The sequence below is a fragment of the Gossypium arboreum genome, chromosome 11 (assembly GCF_025698485.1).
Source record: "Gossypium arboreum isolate Shixiya-1 chromosome 11, ASM2569848v2, whole genome shotgun sequence".
NCBI classification, from domain to species: Eukaryota; Viridiplantae; Streptophyta; class Magnoliopsida; order Malvales; family Malvaceae; genus Gossypium; species Gossypium arboreum.
This window is the reverse complement of record NC_069080.1, coordinates 6772502-6793865: the sequence shown is the minus strand read 5'-3', so window position 1 is coordinate 6793865 and position 21364 is coordinate 6772502. Positions and strand designations below refer to the sequence as shown.

The 21364-nt window shown below is 34.2% G+C and overlaps 3 protein-coding genes across 4 annotated transcripts; all 3 read left to right on the top strand.

Moving 5' to 3' along the window:
• The first annotated feature begins 9151 nt into the window (after nt 1–9151).
• LOC108471080 (protein FAR1-RELATED SEQUENCE 5-like) lies at nt 9152–12359 on the top strand. 2 transcript variants are annotated; one of them, XM_017772660.2, is made up of 2 exons: nt 9152–9385; nt 9786–12359. In XM_017772660.2, the coding sequence occupies exon 2, from the start codon at nt 9834–9836 to the stop codon at nt 11946–11948; it is 2115 nt and encodes a 704-aa protein (XP_017628149.1). In that variant the 5' UTR covers nt 9152–9385; nt 9786–9833; the 3' UTR covers nt 11949–12359. The 2 variants fall into 2 exon arrangements, with proteins under 2 accessions (XP_017628149.1, XP_017628148.1); XM_017772659.2 differs by having other exon boundaries at nt 9161–9385; nt 9770–12359.
• A 362-nt stretch (nt 12360–12721) lies between these two features.
• On the top strand, nt 12722–15456 carry LOC108472600 (pentatricopeptide repeat-containing protein At5g39350). The gene has a single exon (XM_017774145.2). The coding sequence runs from the start codon at nt 13025–13027 to the stop codon at nt 15020–15022; it is 1998 nt and encodes a 665-aa protein (XP_017629634.1). The 5' UTR covers nt 12722–13024; the 3' UTR covers nt 15023–15456.
• A 507-nt stretch (nt 15457–15963) lies between these two features.
• On the top strand, nt 15964–20864 carry LOC108471024 (probable galacturonosyltransferase 13). Its single transcript, XM_017772583.2, has 6 exons — nt 15964–16757; nt 18073–18128; nt 18251–18406; nt 18576–19166; nt 19264–19566; nt 19868–20864. The coding sequence occupies exons 1-6, from the start codon at nt 16547–16549 to the stop codon at nt 20150–20152; spliced, it is 1602 nt and encodes a 533-aa protein (XP_017628072.1). The 5' UTR covers nt 15964–16546; the 3' UTR covers nt 20153–20864.
• Nucleotides 20865–21364: the final 500 nt, after the last annotated feature.

Below are 21364 nucleotides of genomic sequence, written 5' to 3'. Positions count from 1 at the left end.
AGAAAAATAAAAGAAAATAAATAAAATGTCATAATTTTTTAACAAAATTATAATTTATGTATTACTTTTAATAAAAATAATTTAAGTACATAAATAAAATATATATAATTTAGGAACTAATTTTATTTAATCCTTAAAAATAATTATAATCTAAGGATTTTAACTGACAATACATTAATTTTTAATCATTAATCTTGATATCACAGTCAAAGTTGTATTTACAGTCAAAGTTGTATTTATCCTTGGCATAAAATTTTATATAAATTTTTCATTCACGATTTAAACATTTACTAATAATTGATTTTTAGATAAAATAACATCAAATTTAAACAAATTCCACCACCCCAACATGAATGGCCCTTGAAAAACCCAACATTTGTCTCTATTAGTATAATTGATTGAAGGCCCAACGTGCTTCGCAGACATTATACATTATACATCATTATCATATTTATAGAATGCCATTGGAGTGACACGTGTCATAATATTTTAGTTAATTCTTGAAGTATAGCTTTTATTTCATATTATATATTTCTATTTTTTTATATTGAAGTTATGTTTTATGGTTAATTTTACTTGATGTTATAAAAAATATTTTAACTATTTTGACCAATAAAAGAATACCACATAACATGTTATGATAAATAAAAAATGTCATGTGAGATTCTTTTATAAAAAATGTATTTTTTATAATCAAATTATAAACCTTAAAAATTATAAAAATAAAAATAAATATATAAAAATTCAAAAATACTTATAAAAGGAATTATAATATATAAACTTTAAAATAAACATGAAATAAATATATAATTTTTAAAAAAACTAAAATTATTTATGTTTTATCTTTTTGACTTAAAAATATATTTATTAAATTAAATTAATAAAAATAAAAATAAAAAAGTTTTTAATTAAATTATTTTCCCACATTTTCCGATTCTCTCTCTCCTCTTTCATCTTCTTCCCACTTTTCTTCTTCCTTTCTCCATCTTTCAACTCAATAGAAAAAAAAAAACAACATTGATAAAATCTTTTCATCACCACATAAACGTATTTATATCATAACTAACATCGGGATACACCCAAAAATAAAAAAAGTAAAAGCATGAAAAGTGATAAATTTAATGTTCAGTAAAAGCAATTTGGATTAAATTGGGCATTACTTGATTGATATAAATGGCGAACGGGACACTTATAAAAGGAAAGAATATAACAAAAGTTGCAGATAGCCAACGGTGAAAATTACTCAAATTTGGAGTTGAAGTTTTGAAATTAGTTTATAGGGCTAGAAAAATCTAATCTTCTTTAAAAAAAAAGAATTTGGAAAACAAAAAGAGAAAGTAAAAAATAAGAGAATGGTAAAATTTGAACTTAAACAGCCACTAGCAAATGACAACTAGCAGTGGATCATGGTGGCCAGTGGTGGTTATCTACCGGAAATTTCAATGTTGAGTTTGAAACTATGAAGAATATTGATTTAAAAAAAAATAATTGATGCTATACGAGTTTTTTTAGGAAATTGATACTATAATAATTTTAGATTATATACACTTCTAATCTTTTATATTTTTATTTAAAAATGACACATGGCCCTTTCTTATTGGCTAAAATAGCCACGAATTTTTTTTAACGTCAATTAAAAATTGAACCAAAAAACATGGTATAAGCATACTTTTAAGTATTAAATTGGGGTTTTTTACCCAATTGGGTTAAAAAAAAATTTTAAAATACCAAAATAGGGTGTCAGATACATTATTTACGGAAATGGGTTGTTTTTTTGGGTCGAGCCTATCTGACAGGCGCGACCTATTTTTTTTAATAATATAATTTATTTATTTTTTAAATATTATTATTTTATTATATTTTAATAATTTTAAATTTTTAAAATTGATCGGGTCAAAACCGGTCGAGCAGGACCCGGGAGGCGCGACTCATCGCTCCTCCTGCAGAGGCGCGACCAGATCGCTCCTGCTGAGAGGCGTGACTCCTGCAGCCCGCCACGTGTCCCCCCCACCCCGGCCCTACACCTCCCATGCCACCGAGAGAAAAGAAAAAATTTTATTAAGTTTAATAATTATTTAGAGTTTTTTACTAAAATAATTTTAAAAAATTATTTATCAAATAGGTTGTCACCCAATTATATACTGAAAATTGGGTTTTTTCATTCGCGCCTATCGTGACAAAGCAAATGATTATTTTATATTAATTTTTAAATAAAATATTATTTTTTATTTTAGGGTTAGTATGACTTGCGTATAAATCGAATCAGATTACGCCTACTTGAGAGGCGCGACTAATCGAGCCTTTCTCGAGACGCAAATGAATATGGTTGTGGTGAGGCCCACACGTGCTTAACTTTTCCCTATATATACTCCGAAAATCAAATGGTTTCATATACACAAAATTTAGCATACGAAAGTTGAACGGAAAGAAGAAGATAGGAGAAGAAAAAAAAGATAGGAGAAGAAAACAAGGAAGAGGATAAGGTATTTTAGTATTTTTTTTTTGTAAATAGAATGTAAAGTTTTGTTAGTAATTTTATTATTTGAAAGTTATTTTGTTAGGTTATTAATTTTGTTAGCTTATGAATGAAAATTTTTGCATTAAAAATTTTATGTATTTTTTTTCTATTGGAAACTGTTTTGAAAATTTTGAAAAATAAACGTTGTGAGAGAAGGATGTCGAAACTTTTCTACAAGTTTCCAGTTTCGACGGATCCCATAAAATTCACCGAAATGGAAGTCGTAGACGATGAAGACGTGGAGACAATGGTCGCTCTTTATTGTGGGACTCGAAGCAACCAAAATGCACCGATTCGATTATTTGTCGAGTTAATGGTATAGAGGCAACTGAAGATCCCACTTCATTAGGTGAAGAAGATAGAGCTCAAGAGCCGTGTATGGTGGTTCCGATATCGTACGTTGATAGCCAATCAACTATACACGGGATCGACATTGATCTTAATGCTACACCCGAGACTGATGTGGTTGGTGATGATGTATACCATAGTAGTGATCCTTCTGATCACGAAGTCGATAGTGAGAGTGATCCCGACATAGACGAGGTCCCGGATGATATTGACGACGAAGGCGTTAATGATGATAGAAACGTTAACGCGTCTTCAGTCGGGAACCAGATTCGTCGTATTGCGATACACAATAATCCTGGGGTACACATGTCTCGGATAGACCCGATGCAACAAGACGCAATTGAGTTTCAGTACTACTCAAATACTACCTGCTCACCGGATAGCTGTATATTCTGATTCTAAGGAGTTGTTCGTAGGCCAAAGATTCGAAAGTAAGGAAGAATGTGTTTTTGCCATTAAGCGGTATAGCATGAATATATCAGTAGACTATAAAGTTGTAACGTCTAAACCGACATTATACATTGGAGAGTGTTGGAGGTCGGCGGAAGGCTGCAATTGGCGGATACGAGCTGCATTTATCCAGAAGTCGCAGATGTGGGAGATACGAAAATTTGTTGGGCCTCACACATGCACTTCAACACGTATGATGAAGATCATCGAAAACTTGATTCCAAAACTATCATGACGTGCATCATGCCAATGGTGAAAGACATGCCTACCATTAAAGTTTCATCTCGATTGTTAAAATGCGTACGATTCGATGATCGAGTATCATACCGAAAGGCATGGATAGCTAAACAAATGGCAATGGAACAATTGTATGGAGATTTCGATGCATCGTATAATGAGTTACAAGGATGGATAGTCGCTATGAGGAGTACGTGCGGGGACCGTCATTGAGTTGCGAACCACGACCTTATTACGGGCGGATGACCAACTACAATCCGGAAAAAAATTTTCATCGAATGTTCGGACGTTTGATCCATGTGTGCGCGCATTTCCCCACTGCAAGCCGTTTGTGCAAGTAGATGGGACCTGCCTATATAGAAAATATACACAGATCCTACTTCTTGCGATTGCTCAAGACGGCAACAGGAACATGCTTCCGATAGCATTTGCCATTGTCGATAAGGAGAACATGGAATCGTGGGAATTCTTCCTTACCAACCTACGGAGGTATGTTATTAGCAACGATAATATTTGCATTATCTCGATAGAGGAAAGGATTAATTGCGCCATTAGGCGTTCCGGTATGCCATGGAGATCCGTTCTCGCATCCCAAGACATCGCGCTAACTTCCAATGAGATTATAAGAATGCGATGGAAGAGACAAGTTGTGAGAATGGGTAAAGGATTGCTTTATCTTTTCAATATAAGTTTTAATGTTTTAGGGCAGTGTTATAACTTATCTTTACTTAATAAATATGCAGCGTACGAGTTAGAGCCACACATTTTTCGCCAAAGAATGACTCGACTTGAGAGCGACATGGAGGGTCAAACAAACACATCTTTCCGACAGTGGTTGGGTACTATGGAGCCGTGGCAATGGACTCAAAGTTTTGACGAGGGCTTTCGTTATGGTCAAATGACCACAAACTTGGTGGAGGGGATCAACGCTGTGTTGTTAAAAACACGACATCTTCCAATTTCATCTGTCTTCTCAGCTACATTCTACAGGTTGGCTACCTTAATGCCAAGAATGGGTCAACAACAAGTTAACCAAATAGAGGCAGGACACGTATTTGTAGAAGATGTCAGGGATGCAATTGCTGTAAACCGTCGGATGGCCAGGTCAATGACTGTAGAAGTATATTCACGACGTAATGAAACATTTCGAGTTACTGAGACTATCGGTCGTCGACCTGGTATACCACCTAGATCCTACGGAGTTGATCTTCAAAATAGACGATGCGATTGCAGGAGGTTTCAAACACTTCATTATCCATGTGCACATGTTGTAGCAGCTTGTGCTAAAGTCTCACTCAATGTAGAACATTTTATCGATGAAGTGTACACCCTTGCACGCACGTTACGTGTATGGGAGAACGAGTTCCCCGTGCTTCCTGACCTATCTACTTGGGAGGTACCTCCGACGACCTTCGAGCTTATTCCAGATAAAGGGTTACGTAGGAACCCGAAAGGTCGTCCACAATCATCCAGAATTCGTAATGAAATGGACATTAGAGAGAAATCCGACGGAAAGCTGTGTGGCGTATGCAGATTAGCTGGTCATAATCGAAGTAAATGCCCGTTCCGAAACTACCATGTTGGACAATCGTCGCAATCGGGTAGAAATTGAGATGTAGTTTCATGACATGTTAAAAGGATTGAATCGTAAATTTGTCAACAATTTGTTGCAGTTAATCTAATTTGACTTACATAGTTAGTATAAAGTTTATTTATTTAAATAATAAATAAAAACCATAAAATTGATAAATAAAATGGCAAAAAGTCATTACATAAATACAAAGTTAACTATTTAAATTGCAAAAAATTAAATTGTTAATTAAAATGCCAAAATATTCATTACATAAATAAATCGAGTTGCGCCATTAGGCGTTTTGGTGTGCCATGGTGATCCGCTTTCTTGAGACGGAAAATCGCGGTTAACTTCTATTGAGATTATAAGAACGCAGATCGAAACGACAAGTTGTGAAAATGGGTAAAAATAACCTTATCCTTTCAATATATTACAAAACCCTTAAAATTGATGGTTTGATGGTGTGGTTCTAGGGGTATATCTTTGTGGAGCTCGGCGTTCACGTTGTGGGCGACTTCTGACGATCAACGTTCTCTTCGTCCATATGTAAGGGTGTAGAGAATGTCTCAAATGCTCTTGATGAACTCGAGCCGGGTGGAGTAGAGAACGGCCGGATATGGGCCGGGAGGAGTAGAGTATGATGGTGGATATGGTAGGGAGGAGTAGAGTGCAGATGTGGCAGTGGGCTGAATATATCAAAATCTGAATAATATCCCTAGGCTGAAGAGCCCGGGAAATAGTCATCGGCCCCCAAATCTGGATGATAAGAACTAGTCCCTGAGTGTAGCTCCGGCTCTGGCCCCCGCTCTGGGTCCGGCACTGCCTCCGGCTCTGGTTCTGGCTCTGGCTCCGGAGCTAGTGCATGATGCGGATCTAGAAAATATTGCCCAATCCGTGTCGTATGAGGGGGAACTACCATCGACCGCCCACCAAATAAAAATGGTTTCCCCTTCTCATAGTACCACTGTAGGTGACCAAATAAAAATGGTTTCCCCTATTAACAAGTGGAAATATATATGGCTGGTGACTAATGGATGCCAAGAATGGCATCCGATAAAGTGCCCAAGACTGCAACAGTATAAGGCATCCACCTATGTCCATCGCAGAAGGATCTGTCGTCCGACAAAGTTCGCGGTACAGCGTGGCTAACACTGCAGACCCCCAACTGTATGAACGCGTGTTATGCAAATTAGACAGTAGCGGTAGATACATCAAACTGACCTCACTGCAGTGTGAATCCGGCACGAGTACACCTCCTATAAGGTGCATAATGTAACCTCGAGCGGCCTGCATAACCTCCAATTCAGTGGCAGTATTGGGTAAATGCTCAAAATTGGCCTTTAGCCATGAAAACCGCAATGTGGCAAATTTCCCCTCACTTGGGGAGTGTCCAAGTAACTCGTAGCAAAGGCGAGCTGGCCTCGAGATCGAACTTAAGCCCGTGACCACGTTCCCGTCGATGGGGAGCCCTAGCTGTACTGCAACGTCCTCTAAAGTTATGGTGCACTCCCCGCATGGCAAATGAAATGTGTGCGTCTCCGGACGCCATCGCTCGACTAAAGCAGAAATTAAGTCATATCGCAGATCAAAAGTCCGGATCAATGTCTGCGATCCGAACTCCGCTAACTCTAAGAACGGTATTACGCGTTCATCCCATTGAAACCCTACATTATAAATCGACCCTCAATACGCGGTACTCGACACGAGATTATTATATTTACGAAATGGTTAATACAATATAATTTCATTCAACAAATAATGTGACTATCAAATAAAATTTTCATTACCATCTCATTAATGTTACTCGATATGTGACCCTTATTTTCATTATCAATCAACGAACCCATTTCTTGCAAATCGCAATGAAAATTATCAAATAAATAAAATTATAAATTTACATTATATCAAAATTACATTAAAATTACATTAAAATTTCTTACTCTCTTCGAATTATTTAATTCTATTTCTTACTCTCTTTAGATCGTTTATTCAACATCTTTCCATATTCAAAGTAACTTATTTCTCATATACTCACTTTCAACTAGTCAATTATGCATCTATTCAACCGCAAAGTACTACATTACTTCCAATCATAAAGCCAAATGCATTTTAACATATCATTTATATTAATGTGTTTAATTCTTTAATATATATTAATTCTCTTGTTATGTGTTTTATACAAGTTAAAATATAAGCATAATTTATTAATAGTCTATTTTACTCTTAAAAATATTTTATTTTTCCTTAAGTTTTGATTAAATTTTTATAAAATTTAAAAGAATTATTTTTAACACTTTACATAGGTAAATTTAATTAATTTTAAAAGTTTGAAATTAAATTAAATTATAATTTAAAAATATTTGAAAAGATTAACTCTCAAGTTTATACATTTTACATAGGTATAAATTTTTATTTTATTTTTAGAATGTATTAGCCACTATATTTCTCACTTTTTGTTAACAATGAAATGAATGCTAGTAAAGTTTTTTAAAATAAAATACAAAAATATTGATTCCAAGTAAATCCGAAAATGGACAATAACTGCAAAATATTTATTTTTTATATATTTATTTAAAAGGAGGTGCCATCAAGCTATCAAAATCGAGCATCAATAACAAAATAATGGGGTTTTTACCCAACTAGATTAAAAAATTAAAACACCAAAATAGGATGTTAGATAAAGTAAAACAAAAATCATGGACTTGAAAATTCAACAAAAAAATTTAAATTAAAAACAAATAAAGCAAGACTTGACAAGTAGTATTAAAAACAAAAACAAAAACAAAATTAGCAATTAATAAACTATATTCAAGCACAATAATTACATAACACTCTTAAATTACTAATATTTTACTTTTTTTGAAATGTAATTTTTTAATTTTAAAATAATTACAAACACTAAAATTATCACATAACACTAAACTACTAACATTTTAATCTTAAAATAATTATAAAAATTACTAACATTTTTCTTCTTTCTCCTCCTTCTCCTTCTTCTTCTTCTTCTTTTCTTTTTCTTCTTCTTCTTTTCTCTTTTTCTGCAAGATCAAAAAATTGGGGACCGGTGCTTATATGGTCCCCATTATAACATTTTATTTTTTCTCTCTGTTTCTACAGGTGGCATGGGGGTGGGGGCGGGGACACGTGGCGGGTCTGCAGGAGTCGCGCCTCTGCAGCAGGAGCGATGGTCGTGCCTCTGCAGCAGGAGCGACTGGTCGCGCCTCCGGGTCTGGCTCGACCCGGTTTTGACCCGACTGAATTTTAAAAATTTAAAAATTATTAAAATATAATAAAATAATAATATTTAAAAAAATAAATAAATTATATTATTAAAAAAATAGGTCGCGCCTGTCAGGTAGGCTCGACCCAAAAAAACAACCCATTTCCGTAAATAATGTATCTGACACCCTATTTTGGTATTTTAAATTTTTTTTAACCCAATTGGGTAAAAAACCCATTAAATTGGGAAAATAATTTAGATATTAAACTGAGAAAATAAGTATATTGTAGGGACCAATTAGAATTAAGCCTTATAATTATATAATAATGGCAAACTTTTAATTTTACCATTAAATTTACTATTTAATTTTGTACCTTAAATAACTTATTAAACCTTCTAATTTTATAAAAAAAGTCATTTTAGCTATTTATTTAATTTTTATCCTTTTAGCCCTTAAACAAATTCTATTTGTCAAATCACCCCAAAATAAATGGAAAGTTGACACATATTAATTTTGTTAACGTGACATACACGTGGATGCCACATTAGAAATTAATTAAAATTTTAAATATAAAAATTTAAAATTTAAAAATTTTAAAAATATAAAATAAAAAGTATAAAATTATAAAAAATTTTAAATATTAAAAAATAATTAATTATTAATGTGGTAAACACATCGACTTTTACGTGGATGTCACGTTAATAAAGTTAATAAATATTATTTTTTCATCTATATTATAGTAATTTGATAAACAATATAAATTTAAGAGCTAAAATTAAATAGAAAACTAAAATTAGACAAAAAAAAAATGCAAGATTTAAAAAAAAAAAAACTAATTCTTCGTGTGGTCTCCGTATGAAAAAGAATTTCTAGAAATGCCTATTAACCGTTAGATGTTAAAAAGCACCCATTCAACGGCCACCAATACACACATGAATCGCTCTATGAAAAACAGCGAAAGCAGACGGTAATTTGCGTCCTCTTATTTCTTCCGGTCCGCGGCGGCATCTTCATCTACCCTTACCCTTAAAAGAACAGGTTAGCTATTTATTTCCCTTTTATTCTCGTTTATTTACTTACACAAATTGAACCTAAAAATCAAACAAGAAAAGGAAAAAAAAGCCTATATATGTTTTAATTGGTTCAATCCAAATTGAACCTAAAAAAAGAAAAAGGAAAAAAAAAGCCTATATATGTTTTAATTGGTTCAGTTTTCTGGGATTTTGTTGTTTTCTATTTTAATCCTTTATTTTTGAAGGGTTTCCCATTTCCTAGCATTCGAAGCTTAGTTTATATATATATATATTTTTTTTTTGGGGGAGAGTGAGTAGGAATAGAATATGGTGCTCAATTTCTTTTTAAAATTTTTATTGTATTTAGAGGATTCATGGAATATAAGCATGAGAATTAAAAGACTAGCAGATAATTTATTTGACAGGATTGAGAAAATAAAATGGAATAAGCGCCTGTTAGTGGAGGTAAAGAAATGGCCGGCTCATATGTGGCATTGGAGGATGAAGGTGATGGTTGTTGTGTGGTTGAAGAGAACGAGAATCCCATGGTTTTATATGACTTTAGAAAGGAGGATGAACATTTGAATCTCGAGTTTTCTCAACATGTAATTGGTGGGGTAGTAGAGCCTACGTTAGATATGGAGTTTATTTCGGAGGATGATGCTAGGAATTTTTACAATGCATACGCTAAGCAGACGGGTTTTAGTATACGTGTGAATTCTTATTATCGATCAAAGAAAGATAATTTGATTATATCTAGAGAATTTTGTTGTTCCAAAGAAGGGTTTCGCCGGGATAAACATTCTAGGAAAACTGATTCAGGAGACGATACAAAGAGGAGACGTGCTCGGCCTATTACAAGGGAGGGTTGCAAGGCTTTAATGACTGTCAGGAAACGGGAGAATGGGAAGTGGTATGTAGCTAAGTTAGAGAAAAATCATAACCATGAACTTGTAACTCCGGCAATGAGGCATTTCCTTCGGTCGTATAAGGAAGAGGATGATCCAAAGAAAAGTTTGAATGGCACTATCGGTTCCATGGGAGTGGGTTTGAATGCTTCTGTAAATGTGTCGCCTGAAGAATATAACAGTTTTGGTAAATTGGGATTTGCTGCACAGAATAATGTTAACTTTGTCAGAAGAGGAAGATTAAGCAATTTTGGGGTAGATGCTCAAAGTTTGCTGGCATTCGTTAAGGTTATGCAAACTAGTGATCCTGCATTTTATTATGCTATTCAGGTTGATGATGATGATCGTCTAAGTAGTGTTTTTTGGGTAGACACAAGATCAAGAATTGCTTATAATTGTTTCTCCGATGTTATATCTTTTGACACCACTTACCAAGTGAATCAATATAAAATGCCATTCGCGCCTTTCATTGGAGTAAATCATCATAGACAGTCAGTGTTGTTTGGTTGTGCGTTACTAGCAGATGAAACTGAATCTACATTCATTTGGCTTTTCACGACTTGGCTTGAGGCAATGTCTGGGTGTCAACCAGGCCTAATTATGACCGATTATGATTCTGCCATTAGTAGAGCAGTTGAAAGTGTTTTCCCAAAGTCGAGGCATCGGTATTGCAAGCGGCACATCCTGAGCAAAATGCCGAAGGAAATAGGGCATGTATTTAGTTCTCTCCCAAAGACTTTTCAAGTGGAGTTCGAGAAATGCATTAACAATAGTGAGACACCTGAAGAATTTGAATCTGCTTGGCAGTTGCTTCTTGATAAGTGCAGTCTTAGAGGAAATGAATGGCTTCAATCCCTTTATAACGATCGCAAGTTATGGGTATCAACATATGCGAGGGACACATTCTTTGCTGGCATGTATTCGATCCAGCCAAGCAAAAGTGTTAGCTCTCTATTTGATGGCTATGTAAATGCCGGGACTACCTTACAAGATTTAGCAGAGCAGTATGAACGGGCTCTTGATGGTCGGTATGAGAAGGAAGTGAGGGCAGAATTTGAAACTTTTTACACTAAACCAGTTCTAAAAACACCACTTCCTATGGAAAAACAAGCGGCAGAAGTTTATACGAGAAAGTTGTTCTTGGTTTTCCAGGATGAAATTTATGAATCTCTTCTGCTTGCTGTGAAATCAAGTCTAGATGATGGATTATCCAAGACATTTGAGGTAGCAAGATTTGATGAAGAACATAAAGTTTTTCGGGTAGGATTAAATATAGCTGATCAGATTGCTAGTTGTAGTTGCAAGATGTTTGAGTTTGAAGGGATCCTTTGCAGACATGTAATCGCGGTGTTCAGAGCAACTAATATCTTCCTGCTTCCTCAACATTATATTCTAAAGCGATGGACTAAAAATGCAAAGGAGGAGGCCAAGTTCGATATATTACCATCTGTTGAGATACATGACAATTCTCGGAAGGGGAAGAAACAGTACAATCTTTTGTACCAGGAAGCCATAAAGTGTGCAGAAGAGGGGATGGCATCTGATCACAGTTTCAATGTAGCATTGAATGCCTTGAGGGAGGCTAGAATTAAAATTGTTAGTGCTAAAAAAAATGCAATCAATGTTCAGAAACTTGAGACTGCGTCCAGCACCCACTATACGGATGATAAAACCACATAGATCATCGCAATTAATCACTCCTGCAGACCATCAGCAAGATAAAATGAGAGATTCCTGAGCAGAAAAATATTCATCAAAACTGTTATCAAGCAGAGCACTAACTCTTAAGTACCTTGGATATGAATGTCATCATTACTAGTGGTTGAAGGATGCAAGAGGAAGCGCTTCGATGGTTAATATGGGAAGACTTGATTAATTATAAAAACCCAACACAATCCCTGGTATCAAATGAAGGTGCAGTAAATAGTTTGCAGTGATTTTATATTCTGAATCAAAGAGATAATGTCAAAGTTGCAAATAATTTGCCTTAATCAACTTCATTTTTGTCTTTGATTATGTTGATATTTGAGATATTGAACTAAATTGTGTTTCTTGATTATTAATTAATAGAACATGTTCTTAAAGAAGAAACGAATGTGAGATTAGCTAAAGGTGCTAGGATTAGGTATGATGGTTATGGATGGGTTGAATCGTGTATAAGTTGTTTGTTTATTATATTCACAACTATATAAGAATTGGATGATGGTTGAATTGATAATAATCAAATTGATTTAGGTTCTAAAATAATTTTTATTTTTAATTTTATTGATTTATTATATAAAAAGATAAAAATATCTTTGTACAAGTATAACTTAATTTGTATATGAAAGAATATTTTGTTATATATATTATAATTAGAATTAATTATAATTAATTTAATATGGAACATATTTCAACTTGAATAAATTTATAAAAAAAAAGAATATGTGTAATTTATATATAAAAATTCAGATGTGAGCCCGATTGAGTTAAGGATGTAGGTTTGAGTGTGTTGAAAAGGAGATGTGGGTAATTTTAAGTATTGTGTAAAAAAGATCAAATTATTTAGAAAGAAAATCGAATTTGAGTACTCAATTTTTTTTTTGTTAAAAAGATAACTTATAATATTAATATTTACGTAGAGGTTTAATTTCTTATTGTACTCTCACTACTTTTCACTTTTATACCGAAAATCTTGAAATATTAATTACTATATATAGAAGCTTAAATTTCCAGACAAAGAAAAGGGTGTAGTTCTAGCAGAAAAACCAGACTTAATGAATGGGCAATCTCTGGTCTTGTCCAAAGGCAAACAATGCAAGTCTCTCTTAAAACACTACATTGCCGCTAAATCACTCACCAAAACGACCCAACTCCATGCCTTAATCATAACGTCAGGCCTCCTTATCCCCTATCTCTGCTCGGACCTTTCTTGTTCATATGCTTGTTGCGGCCACATCGACACTGCTCGCAAACTGTTCGATGAAATACCTAATCCAACCTTGTTTTCATATAACATGATGTTGAAAATGTACACAAAGAATGGGTTCTATTTAGAAACACTAAATTTGTTTCTTGAGATGGTTAACTTGGGGAAATGCATGGCAGATAATTATACGTACCCTTTTGTTTTTAAGGCTATCGGGGAAGAGAAGTTGGTTGATTCCGGTAGGGTAGTTCATGGGAGAGTTTTGATGGGTGGTTTTGAAAAGGACAGTTTTGTGATGAATTCTTTGTTGGCAATGTATATGAATTGCGGGAAGAAAGAGGAAGGAGGGAAAGTTTTTGATTCTATGTTGAAGCCCAATGTGGTTTCATGGAATTCGATGATTAGTGGGTACTTCAAAAATGGACGCGCCAAGGAAGCTTTGGGAATTTTTAATAAGATGGTGGATGATGAGGTGGTCGTGGATTGTGCTACTGTTGTTTCGGTTTTGCCTGTTTGTGGATTTTTGAAGGAATTGGAGGTTGGGAGAAGGGTTCATGAGTTGGTGAAAGAGAAGGGTTGGGAGAAGGAAGTTGTAGTGAGGAATGCTTTAGTGGATATGTTCGCAAAATGTGGGAGTATGGAGGAAGCAAGGTTGGTTTTTGATGGAATGGTTCAAAGGGATGTGGTGACTTGGACTTCTTTGATCAATGTGTATATTTCGAATGGTGATTTAAGAGCTGCATTGAGACTCTGTTTCTTGATGGTGCATGAAGGTGTGAAACCTAATTCGGTTACCCTTGCATCTCTTCTTTCGGCTTGTGGGGAGTCGAACAATTTAATGGATGGTAGGTGTCTGCATGGTTGGGCAGTAAGGCAAAAACTTGAGTCTGATGTTATGGTGGAGACTTCATTGATCGATATGTATGCTAAATGCAATCGATTTGACCTTAGCTTCCAAGTTTTCAAGAGAACTTCAAAAAGGAAAACGGTTCCATGGAATGCAATTCTCGCCGGTTGCATTCATAATAGACTTGGAAATGAAGCAATAAAACTTTTCAAAGAAATGCTGATAGAAGGTGTGAAACCTGATGGTGCTACCTTGAAGAGTTTTCTACCTGCATATGCCATCCATGCAGATTTACAGCAAGCAATGAACATCCATTCTTATTTGGTAAGGTCTGGATTATTGTCAAACAGTGAAATTGCCACCGCGGTGGCTGATATATATTCAAAATGCGGCCATTTAGAATCTGCTCACAAGATCTTTAGTGGGATACCTGACAAGAACAAGGACATTTATCTGTGGAGTGTAATAATTGCTGGTTATGGAGCACATGGGCATGGTGAGATAGCTGTTTCGCTTTTCAAAGAGATGGTTCGAGCCGGGGTGAAGCCTAATGAAGTTACTTTCACATCTGTGCTGCATGCTTGCAGCCATGCTGGTTTGGTGGATGAGGGATTGGATTTGTTTAAATTCATGCTTATAAATCACCAAATAAGCCCGGCAGATGATCATTATACTTGCATTGTTGACCTTCTTGGCCGTTCTGGCAGACTGGATGAGGCTTATGATATCATTAGAACAATGCCGTACGCAACTAGTCATGCCGTTTGGGGTGCATTGCTCGGTTCTTGTGTAATACACGAGAATGCTGAGTTGGGGGAGAAAGCTGCAAAGCGGCTTTTCGAACTGGAGCCAGAGAACACCGGGAATTATGTATTGATGGCAAAAATTTATTCTGCAGTTGGGAGGTGGAAAGATGCAGAAAATATGAGACGTATAATAAATGACATTGGGTTGCGGAAAGCACCAGCTCACAGTTTGATTCAGGTCAGAAATATGTGAAATTTTGTACAAGGATAATTATTTTGAATGACTAAAATCCTCAGCCTGAAATTAGACTCATGAATTGGAAGCTCATATCCTATGCCAAAAGGTCATTGTTTAAATTATGCAATTAAGATATATCATGTGGAAGCCTTTGTTCTTTTTTTTTTTTCAGTCCAAAATGGAGGCGAAACTTAATCAGGGAAATCTAGTAATCTATGTTACTCGGGCTCTGATAGAAGTATTGGATATAGATTCGTCATATATTTACAAGTTTCTAGAAGGTCACGGTCATATTCATGTACTCGTGTCCAAAAGATGTATTGAACATGAGCATCGGACATGATAAATTTGCATTCATCCTTGTGTTGTTTCAGTATGATGAGATTGAAGGATTTTATTGTATATATTTTCGTTGTGTTATTCGAACTCAATATGTTTAATATTATTAATCTTGATTCAGTATATTTTATTGATTTTTATTTAATTTTTAAATTTAAAATTCACTATTCACATTTAAAATTTAAAAACTATTTATCTCTTACTTACAACTTAAGAGAATTAGATTCAATTTTTTTCAGTTGACATAGAGAAAAACTTGGTATCATTAAGTTGGCAAAAAATCTAATTTTTTTATTATATAAGATATTTTTTAAAGTAAAATTAAGAAAATAACACCCACCTATAAAAAAATGTCTCTAAATTTAGCTCATAAACTAAACTAAGGACAAAAACTTCTAAATTTAGCACTAAAGATTGTTGCTTTACTCCCTTTTCAAAGGTCAAACTCATCCCCACATTTCTCTCACTTGACTCCTCAAAATCAAAATGAAAAATCAATTTCTCTTTCTTTTCTTTTTCATTTTCATTTTTAAAATTATTCCCTTAATGAATCATTTTCTTAAGATTATTAATAAAATAATATTTTATTTTATTTTCATAAAAATATATATTAATTTATATTTCTAAAGAAAATAGATTTTGATGAATTGATTCACCAACGCGGAAGCTCTATTGGAACCAAAAGGAAAAAAAACCTATTTTCTAAGGGGAAAAAGAACAATACTTCCTCTTTGTTTTTCATTTATTTATTTTTTATTCTTGTCCTTTCCTTCTTGATCCAATGGGAAAGCAAAATCTAACAATGGTTAAGATTCAATAATTAAAATCCAGATTTCAATAATATCTAAGTATGATTCTTAATGCAAAAAAGCTCGAAATAAAGGGAGAAAAAGAAACCAAAATTTTGGCGGGGTTTTAAAAGTCCAATGCAGTGGATATCTTTGTTAGAGGAACCAACAAAGGAAGGGAGAGTTTAAAAGAAAACCCAGATCAAGAAATCAAAGCTTGAATCAGGAGGCAAAGAAGAAGAAAAGGGTTGGATCTGATGGTGGTTGGGGTTGGATTGGGTGTGAAGAGGATTATTAAAAAGAAAGACTGTGAAGGAGCAGCAGCTGGTTTTGATAACATTAAGAAAGAGGATGTGTTTTTGGATAGAGTAGAGAAGAATTGTTTATATGTGGTGAGGCTGCATAGAGAAGGATGCAGCTTCACATCTCGCCTAGCATGAGAAGTATAACGATATCAAGCAACAATGGGCTTACTGACTTAATGAAGATCAAAGTGGCAGCTAGACATATTTCATATAGGACCCTTTTCCATACCATTCTCATCGTCGCTTTCTTGTTGCCTTTTGTCTTCATTCTTACGGCTCTTGTTACCCTTGAAGGTGCCAACAAGTGCTCCTCATTTGGTACCCTTTCCTTTAATCTCCTATTTCCTTTTTCTTTTCTTTTGGATCTTGATTAGGTTTCATTTGGTTTTTCTTTATGCATTTGATGGGATAGGAGCTGATTTGATGTGGGCCTTCTTTTGTTATCACTCTCGGATGTTATCTGTTTGGCTTTTCTTGGGATCTTAATTATCCGATTCTTGCTGTCTTCATGTGTATTTGATTATGCATTTGATCTTGGTTCATGTCAATCTAATTTAGCGTGTGCATGAAGGTAATTGGATACTGACTACTGCGTTGGTTCTTTTGATATATTCATGTCTTCTTAGTTTAGTCGATATGCTAGACCTTTTATTTCCTGGAATTATCTTGATCCCTATTTGTTGATGTGGGTGATCTTGCTTTTATTTCATTTGGCTGATATCGTTGATGCTTCGATTTGTGGGATTCCTACCAACCTGATTTAGTGTGTGGATGGAGCTAGGTCGTTAATATGTTGGTTGATTTTAGATTACTCATGGATTAGGAAATGTGGGTTAGTATTTTGCAGTGTATTTTGATGATAAATTTGTATACTTTACTGCTGAAAGAAAAGGTTGTTTGTCAATAAGATCCACATATAATTGTTAATGAGTTTCTTGGACTTAATTTTACTGGTTGATCTGTATCTTAGGTTAGTGCAGTTGATTTGTTACTAGAAAATGTCGTGGATATCTGATTAATGAATCGGATAAATTATGCAGATAGTTCTGAAAGTTCAAAAGCATTTTATTGCTTTGTGGTCTCAATATATATCAACACTTTTCAAATGTTTATAATTCAGTTGGAGTTGCATTCCAGGTTTATAGTGAAGCTTTTTCTTGAATTCTTGTTTGTTCTTCTTTTTTGTTTTATCACTATATGAATTCTTTTCCAGTTGATTTACATTTTATTTCTTTGGAATAGGTCAACTTTGGACTAGATTGTAAAAGAAAAGGTTTATTTATATATTTAACGTTTAAATTTCTTCAGCATCTATTTTCTTGATGGAAAGACCTTGGAAATTGTTCAGAACTGGTGAATCCAAACTTATATAATAATGTCCTCATTGATATTTGAAATTGATTGCTTATAACTCGAGGTTTTTATTTTTTTATTTTTTTAACTCGTGTTATTTGATTTTTCTGGTCATTTCATTTTAGTGTTTATATCAATAAAATTTGACTATGATCATTTTAGAACTTGGTCAGACTTTCTTGTTGGATTCGTAGTTATCTAACTAGATCAGTATAGCGTTTTACTGTTTATAATGTTGTCTTTGAGTCCATGAGTTCTCATCTTGTTCTACTATGCCCAGATTGTTTTGGTAGGCGGTTCGGACCGAGGTTTCTAGGGAGAGTTGATGATTCAGGAGTAAGTATCCCATTCTCTCCATACAAGAACTGCTTTTTTTGGGGGGATTTTTCTTATGGTCAACAATTTGTCGTTGCTTTTAACTTGAGTTGTACTTTATGGTGATAATGATGGTTCCGCAGAAACTAGTTAGGGACTTTTATAAGATCTTCAATCAAGTAATCACTGAGGAAATCCCTGATGGTCTAAAGCTTCCAGATTCATTTAGTCAACTTGTTGCTGAAATGAAGAACAACCATTACGATGCAAAGACCTTTGCATTCTCTTTGAGAGCAATGGTATTGTCATGCTACATAAAGATAGTTACTTTGAATTTACTTTATTCTTCTTTGGTATGTATTAACATGTTGAGGGTTTATAGATTCATTATGGATTCTGAGTTTCTCATATTGTTTAAGCTTGGTAAAATTTCTAATTAGTCCTTTTTTTTTTGTCTTGTTTACACAGATGGAGAAACTTGAAAGGGAAATTAGGGAATCTAAAGCTTCAGAGCTGATGAATAGGCACTTTGCTGCAAGTTCTATTCCAAAAGGCATCCATTGTTTTTCTTTGCGTTTAACTGATGAATACTCTTCCAATGCTCATGCGCGCAGACAACTACCTTCTCCTGAGCTCCTCCCTGTGCTTTCTAACAACTCTTACCATCACTTTGTCTTGTCTACGGACAACATACTAGCTGCATCGGTAGTTGTTACTTCTGTTGTCCGGTCATCACTAGAACCTGAAAAGGTCGTCTTCCATGTCATCACTGACAAGAAAACTTATGCGGGTATGCATTCTTGGTTTGCACTAAATCCCGTAGCATCTATCATAGTTGAAGTGAAAGGCATTCACCAGTTTGATTGGTTAACTAGAGAGAATGTTCCAGTGCTTGAAGCTATAGAGAGCCATCATGACTTCAGAAATTATTATCATGGCAATCATATTGCAGGGGCAAATCTCTCTAATACCACTCCTCGATCATTCGCTTCAAAATTGCAGGCTAGAAGTCCAAAGTACATATCCTTACTCAACCATCTTAGGATATATTTACCCGAGGTAATTAGATGTGCCTATAACAATTTCTTTCTCATCCTACACGGACAATTTCATCTTTCCTCCTAAAACATCTGTTCTGATTGTATGTTTTGAACAGCTCTTTCCAGACCTTGACAAAGTAGTTTTTTTAGATGACGATGTTGTGAATCAGCGTGATTTGTCTCCACTTTGGGAGATTGATCTGCAAGGAAAGGTTAATGGAGCTATAGAAACCTGTAAAGGTGAAGACGAGTGGGTGATGTCAAAATATTTCAAAAACTACTTTAATTTTTCTCATCCCCTTATAGCTAAGCATTTGGATCCTGATGAATGTGCATGGGCTTATGGAATGAATATATTTGATCTACGTGCTTGGAGAAAAACAAATATAAGAGAAACATATCATTTCTGGCTGAAAGAGGTAACTTATCACTTACCGAGCTTATCGACTATCTCCATAATTTAACCTTTCCCTTTCCTACTGGACATTACTCATGATGGCTATCAATGTTGATTTATTTTGGGTACTGGAAATACAATATCTACTTAGTTGCAAGAGGGTTCTGATCTTTCCACATTTTGTAAGGGCATTGTTTCTATTATAATAAATTCCATTCGATTTTGAATACTGGTTTCTATTATTATACGTTGACTGGTATTTGGTTTCTTATAGTCAACTTTGTTTTACCGATTTACTCTGATTCTTGGTTTGTTTGTGACAGAACCTGAAGTCAAACTTGACCATGTGGAAACTTGGAACTCTACCTCCTGCTTTGATTGCATTTAAAGGCCGTGTTCATCCAATTGACCCATCATGGCATATGCTTGGCTTGGGGTATCAGAGTAAGACCAACATCGAGAATGTCAAAAGAGCTGCAGTTATTCATTACAATGGCCAGTCAAAACCGTGGTTGGAGATTGGCTTTGACCATCTTCGGCCGTTTTGGACCAAGTATGTCAACTACTCCAATGATTTTGTTAGGAATTGCCACATTTTGGAATCGTAGTTAAAAGCGAACCAGAGGGCTTTAAGAAAAACGATAGAAGAACCAAGAAGAGATGCTGGCAAGCCGAGTGTCGTAAGTTTTATTGCAGCCTGAAAGTTTTCTCGAGGTTTATTTAAGAAGGTGAGATTAAAAATTGACCCAAGAAGGTGATGACTTTTGACAACAGGATTTACCCTCATCAATCTTAAAACATTTTTTTAGGAAGGACTTGCATTATTAGCTTGGGTACGAAATTCGTTCTATCAGTTCATAACATAGCAAGCAATGTTTTGTTTTTTTGGAGCCGGAAAAGGATTCTGATGTTACTCTTCCTGCAAAGTTATTGGCTTAATGCATATGTCGGAATAAGGTGCAAAATACACAAAGGTTATAGAATGCTTCCACTGATTCGTTGATGTGGAAAGAGAATGGCTTAGGCAAGTTATTTGGCGAGGCAGGCTCCCACATCAGCCTAGACTATTTTTCCCTTCCATATCTAAAAAAAATCTTTTATTGGTTTCATTTTTTTTCTGAGCTTTGATTTTAAATATCTTGTTGAACTTTAGAATTAGATCATAGAGAATTCTTTATTACAGCGCTCCCATGAGTTGGGGTTTGTTTTTAGGTTATTTATATGTATATTGTTAAGGAGAAATATCTACAACGTTTTGCATAAAAATTCTTTTCTTGTTCTTTTCCATGACATAATACTATGTTGCTTCGTTACACTTAATTATAACTAAACATGATACGAAAAATAGCATATTTTGATAAATTAATTTAACTCTCAATCAAATATATTAATCCCTTGTCCTTTAACACCGTTAACTCTACCCAATGAGAAATTTAGAATTTTTATTTTTAAAAATTATAGATTTAATAAAAATTATAAAAATAGAATTTTAAAGCCAATGATTAAAAATAAAAAATATTAAATTATAGAAAAACAAAATGATTAAAATTTATAAAAGAAGAAAAGATTTTTGTTTTAATTTAAAAATTAATTATTTTAAGTAATTTAATTAAAATTAATTTAAGTTGAAGAAGATATTAGATATAGATGAGTGTATAATAATACTTTATTATATTGGTGTCCACTATACTTTTTAACATCATCTTAATATAATTTATTCTCTAATAATAATTTATTATCGTTTTAATCACCAATATTTTTTCTTTTAATATTTTCTAAAGAAATTACCCACCTAAAAGAAGGGAAAGAAAAAAAACCTT

Coding starts and splice junctions, on each gene's coding strand:
- LOC108471080 (XM_017772660.2), top strand. CDS start 9,834: ATGGCCGGCTCATATGTGGCATTGGAGGATGAAGGTGATGGTTGTTGT.
- LOC108472600 (XM_017774145.2), top strand. CDS start 13,025: ATGAATGGGCAATCTCTGGTCTTGTCCAAAGGCAAACAATGCAAGTCT.
- LOC108471024 (XM_017772583.2), top strand. CDS start 16,547: ATGCAGCTTCACATCTCGCCTAGCATGAGAAGTATAACGATATCAAGC. Junction 16,758..18,072: donor CAACAAGTGCTCCTCATTTG/GTACCCTTTCCT, acceptor TACTATGCCCAG/ATTGTTTTGGTAGGCGGTTC. Junction 18,407..18,575: donor CATTCTCTTTGAGAGCAATG/GTATTGTCATGC, acceptor TTGTTTACACAG/ATGGAGAAACTTGAAAGGGA.